General features: G+C 37.2%; 1 protein-coding gene across 1 annotated transcript; it reads left to right on the forward strand.

Annotated features, from left to right (window-relative positions):
• Positions 1-4,285: 4,285 nt before the first annotated feature.
• Positions 4,286-5,851, forward strand: LOC133852546 (polygalacturonase-like). Its single transcript, XM_062289311.1, has 4 exons — positions 4,286-4,744; positions 4,819-5,108; positions 5,217-5,445; positions 5,633-5,851. The coding sequence occupies exons 1-4, from the start codon at positions 4,286-4,288 to the stop codon at positions 5,849-5,851; spliced, it is 1,197 nt and encodes a 398-aa protein (XP_062145295.1).

A 5,851-nucleotide genomic window follows, 5' to 3' on the forward strand; every position in this document is an offset into this window, starting at 1 on the left:
ATCTGGACGGTATGGCACATCATCCGGACGGTTGGAACTGTGGACAGATGAGCGTCCGGACGGGATGACATGTCGTCTGGACGGCTGGCAGGGAACCGACTTTTCTGACTTGCAGAATCTTCTGAAACACTTCTAAATATCGGAAACCCTATTAAACAGCATCTTTACATACAAGTGATTTTTGTCCAAACAGAATGAGGCCAATCACAAACTAACAATAAGGAATCATGGAAAGCATATAGCTTTGGCTTTGTATGGCAATGATTTTGAAAAATGTGTTTTTTTAATATATATTTTGATTTAAAAATGTGTTTATGGGATGAAAAGTCGAGAAGTTTTTTCAATTGTGTTTACATTTGAAAGTTTTGCTTGTGGGATCCAAAGTAAAATTTCTTTATAAACTTTTTAGTACTTGGTGTTTCAAAGAAATAAACACTAAACATGTTTATTTCGAGAAAATAAATATTTATTTTTCAAATATGGAGATTGATTTCTTATTTATAGAAAAGAAAAAGAAAGAAAGTGTAAGTAAATAAACTAGAGAGGTAGCTGCATGCATGGGCGTGCAGGGCCATCTATGACACGTTGGGGGTGGCCGTACGACCTCCTCCTATAGGGTTGGGGTAGCCAAGCGGCAGCCCCTGTCCTATTGCTGACAAGAGAAGAACTGACCATACCACCACGCCCTAACAGGTTAAAGGTGACCGTGTGGCCACCTCTCTATTTTTTTAATAATTTTTTTTTTCTATGTAATAAATCAGGTTCCACACCTAAAAATGTAAGTAGGTGTTATCTAAAAATATTTCAATAAAAATTTGTTAAAAGCTTTCTAAAAACTGTGTTTTTGTGTTTTGTTTTCTGAAAAATGTTTAGTTTTGTTAGAACAGTTTCTGGTACAGTGACATATGCCCTTGTTAGTGCTTGCTCCGATTATTGCAAAACAATAATTGTAAGCAAAGGAGCTTGCCAGGGGTGTCAGCTGAATCCCACTCTGATGCTTAAGTCAATCTTTGGGGAGAGTGTAGATCAAGTATCAATAATAATAATATCAACTAAAGAATACTTGAAGGTTTGTACATATTTATAGTGGAAACTGTTAAGACTGTTTCTGGTACGGTGACACGTGCTTCTAGAAAATTCTTCATTCTCCCTTTAAAACAATGAACATCGGTAAATGAAATTCTAGGGGTGCCAGCTAGTCCCACTTTGATGCTTAAATCAGTCTTTGGGGAGAGTGTAGATGTAACGACCCAAGGAAAAACACTAGCCACATCTGCACTATCACTCCAAAAGGACTAGTCGATTTGAAGCTTTCCCTAGAATCATTTATAAAACCTAATTTTACCTAGTAACTAGGCAATGTGGGACTTAGCACTCATCTATCTCTTATAAATCATTCACTCTATGTGAGTTATTTATCTCTTCCCAATATGGGACCGGGGTGTTAAAAACTCCTCCCGTTAAACTCCTAACGTTCTCGTCAGGGCCACGTCATGCGGTGCTCCAGTACCACATGACCTAGCGTTACTAGGTGGCTCTGAGACCATTTGTAACGACCCAAGAAAAAGCGCTAGCCACATTTGCATTATCACCCCAGAAAGACTAGTCGGTTTAAAGCTTTACCTAGAATCACTTATAAAGTCCAGTTTCACCTAGTAACTAGGCAATGTGGGACTTAGCACTCATCTATTTCTTATAAACCACTCACTCTATGTGAGTTATTTATCTCTTCCCAATATGGGTCGGGGTGTTACAAACTCCTCCCCTTAAACTCCTGATGTCCTTGTCAGGGCCACGTCATGCAGTGCTCCAATACCACATGACTTGGCTTTACTAGGTGGCTCTAATACCATTTTTAACAACCCAAGGAAAAGCACTAGACATATCTGCGCTATCACCCCAAAAGGACTAGTCAATTTGAAGCTTTCCCTAGAATCACTTATAAAGCCTAGTTTCACTTAGTAATTAGGTAATGTAGGACTTAGCACTCATCTATCTATTATAAACCGCTCACTCTATGTGAGTTATTTATCTCTTCCCAGTATGGGATCTGGGTGTTACAGTAGATCAGATATCAATAATAATAATAATAATAATAATAATAATATTAATATTAATTAGAGAATACTTGGAGGTTTGTACATATTCATAGTTGGGACTTCAACCATTCCCTTTAGATATGGAGGGAATCGCTTCTCTGATTTGGAAAGGTGATCTCGAGACATTCGGAATCCCTCCAATTCTGGCATCATGAAACTGTCACACCCATAATACTCTCGGGTATCCTGGGGTCATGGTGTCTCCGAGATATTCTCGGGGTCGTGGTGTGTCCAAGATACTCTCGAGTATCTCAGGATTTTATATCTACCGGGCTTATTGCACGTTGTTTTTGGATGAGCTTGGGCTTTGACATGTCATCCGGTAAATTGAGTGACAGGCCTCTCTTAGAATTAATGTTAATAGATGGGCTTGTATTAGATGGGCTTGTATTAACAAATAAACCCATCCATTAACTGTTGAGAATATTTCCCAACACATGAAGGGAGTTAAAGTGAATTAAGAAGAAAAAAGTAGAAGAATTTTGTGTAATTACCTTTTCCTTCATCAACTATCGGCCATTGTTAATATGCCACCACGAACTGACACCTTGAACAAAAGAGAGCATGGAACTACCATTTTCATACCGTTACCCCCATTCCGTTAGAGAATCTCGTTAAATTGGACGGAATATGCAATTTTTAGACGTTAAGTTTTGTTTAAAGACAAAAATGCCTATAAACAATAATTTAATAAAAAATATTAAACATAATATATATATATATATATATTAGAAAAAAAAAAAAAAAAAAAAAAGAAAGGGAGGGGAGGGGGGTGGCCTGCGAGCCTAGCCAGCCCTAGAGGTGGCTGACGCCACCTTGCGAGCCACCCCCTCTCTTTTCATTCCTTTTTTTTTTTTTTTCTTTTTAATTATCTAATTTTTAGCTATTATATATAAATTTGAAATTTGAGTTAGGGTATTTGAATCTTTTCACTAATTTAACTGACGGAATAGGATTTTGGTATGTAAATGATAGTTCAATGCTCTCTTTTAACTGAGGTGTCAGTTCGTGATTACATATATATATATATATATATATATATATATATATATATATATACACAATAAACTATAGTCAATGAAAAAAAAGATAATTACCCACTATAATTTTTTCTCCGGTGATTGCGTTACTCGGTTTTCAAGATGTTGACAGGAGATCAAATATTCATAATGCTGGAGCACTGAGGTCATCATTTTGTATTTGGGTAATGCATCATTCTTCGGATACAATTACTTAATCATAGCTACCTTTCACTGTACAAAATGTTAGCTTTTCAATACCAGCCTGTTAATAGCAATTATAGTGTACTTCATAATCAATGCTAAGCGGTAAAGCTTATGTACTGCAGGTTTCTACAGAATTAGATTTGATATACGGGGATCTCTGTTACGAGAATAGTGGATCTTGGGGCCGGCTATGAAGATCCTTGACTAGTAATATACCTTATTTCGGAATAAAAGATGTTGTGTGGTTATGTCACACGTCTTGTGCATCAAGTTTAATAAGGTAAGTTTTAATAAGGCAATTTGGATTCTTGCTTCTAAAGCAAAGATCCGGCCATTAATTGGGGAATTATATCTCATTATGTTAGGTTTTCTATTAAGAAGGAAATAAGGGAATTAATTATTTCATTAGGTTTAGTAATATTTATGTAATATTTATTTATTTATCGTTTCCTTCAAAACTTAACAAATTATCTTGTTACGTGTCTGCAAAAGCATTCTCATAAGAATCTCCTAAATTTTTCAAATTCCAAATATTTATTATGTTTGATTAAATCAAGACGCCTTTCAAATTCCAAATATTTATTATGTTTGATTAAATCAAGACGCCCTCGTTATGCTACATATAGTATATGCGGCGCGCCTGGGCATATATATATATATAGCACGGTTGAGTCAAATTAAGTTGTAATAGAAAGAAGAAAAACTAATAGTTAATTATAACCAGGAGAACCTAGCTAAACAGTACCCTTTCTTCAACCTCACACGTACACCATCTCGATCATTATCCTTAATTATCTCAATTTCTCTACATAACTATCAGTCTATCACCTTTTCGTACGTGTGTGTGTATATATATATATATTCCCCCAATTAATATATAGATCCTTCAACTTCTCCTTCATCTATTCAACTTATTCTCAAACTTGTTCATTTCCTTCGTACATCACTGAGGAAATGAATATGGCCAAGCTTTCAACTCTGTTTTACAGACTTTTCTTCTTCCTTGTCTGTTTCTCCCACGACCCATCATCCTATGCAAATGCAATATTTAAGGTTTATAATGTCATAAATTATGGAGCTAAACCCGATGGCATAACGGACTCCACCTTGGGCTTCCTTAATGCATGGGGTGCGGCCTGTGCTTCAGTAAATTCTACCATCATAACTGTGCCAAAAGGAACCTACGCGCTTGCCTCTCTGGCCTTTAAAGGTGAGCACTGCAAAAGCTCTGGTATCACTTTCCGGATTGATGGAACGTTAGTGGCTAAGGCGGATTATCGTGTGCTTGCCCAGCCTAATACCTGGCTTAGCTTTGAAGCTGTTACCGGCGTTTCCATTGTTGGAGGAACACTGGATGCCAAAGGGCCACCCTTGTGGGCTTGCAAAGCTGCTACTACCAACTGTCCCACAGGAGCCACGGTACGTACACGCGGGTACTACATTCATAATTGATTCTATATAAAATAAATTGAATGGTTTTTGTGTGGTTGCAGACGTTGACCTTTACCAATTCTAAAAAGATAAGGATTGAGGGATTAATGTCAGAAAACAGTCAGATGTTCCATATTGTGTTTAACGGCTGCCAAAACGTACATGTTGAAAGAGTGAAAATCATGGCCGCCGGTGACAGTCCGAACACAGATGGCATTCATGTCCAATTATCACAAGATGTCACAATAATGAAATCTACCATAAAAACGGGGGATGATTGCATCTCCATTGGCCCCGGAACGAAGAACTTGTGGATTGAACGCGTCAGATGCGGCCCCGGTCACGGCATTAGGTGACCACATAAATTTAATTACTTATATGATCTCTACGAGTGATAGATGGATGAAGGCTAATTATATATATATTGCATTTGCATGCATATATGTGTTCAATCTTGCAGCATAGGAAGTCTTGCAAAGGAAATGGAAGAGGCAGGGGTCGAAAATGTGACAGTTAGGAAGGCTGTTTTTGTTGGTACCCAAAATGGGTTGAGAATAAAGTCGTGGGCTAGGCCTAGCAATGGATTCGTCCAACGGGTCCGCTTTTTAGGAGCTCTTATGAAGAATGTCCAGAATCCCATTCTTATAGACCAAAGTTATTGCCCTCACAACATCAACTGCCCTAGTCAAGTAAGAAATCCTCTTGTGAGATCATTTATAGAAATCACTTGATATGATCGATGATGAATTAACATGACAACAACCTTCTTCTATATACGGTTTAAATGAATATTATTATTATTTTATTTTTAATTTATCAGTATATATCGTCCAAATGAACACATCTTGATGTTTTCCTTTTTGTTTTTAATAATAGGTGTCGGGTGTAAAAGTCAGTAATGTGATGTACAGAGGCATTCGAGGAACATCAGCAACACAGATTGCAATAAAATTTGATTGTAGTTCCAAGAATCCTTGCAGTGGGATTCGACTCGAAAACGTCAATTTGACTTGTCCGAATCAAGTGGCTCAATCATTTTGTACCAACGCAATTGGGAAGAACCTTGGCTTAGTCCAACCTAAGAGTTGTTTGTAA

This window comes from Alnus glutinosa, chromosome 12 (assembly GCF_958979055.1).
Source record: "Alnus glutinosa chromosome 12, dhAlnGlut1.1, whole genome shotgun sequence".
NCBI classification, from domain to species: domain Eukaryota; kingdom Viridiplantae; phylum Streptophyta; class Magnoliopsida; order Fagales; family Betulaceae; genus Alnus; species Alnus glutinosa.

What these genes read in the sequence shown, in the direction of transcription:
- LOC133852546 (XM_062289311.1), top strand. Translation starts at nt 4,286, where the DNA reads ATGGCCAAGCTTTCAACTCTGTTTTACAGACTTTTCTTCTTCCTTGTC. An exon ending in ACTGTCCCACAGGAGCCACG is followed by an intron (nt 4,745 to 4,818) that starts GTACGTACACGC and finishes GTGTGGTTGCAG; the next exon opens with ACGTTGACCTTTACCAATTC. An exon ending in ACATCAACTGCCCTAGTCAA is followed by an intron (nt 5,446 to 5,632) that starts GTAAGAAATCCT and finishes TTTTAATAATAG; the next exon opens with GTGTCGGGTGTAAAAGTCAG.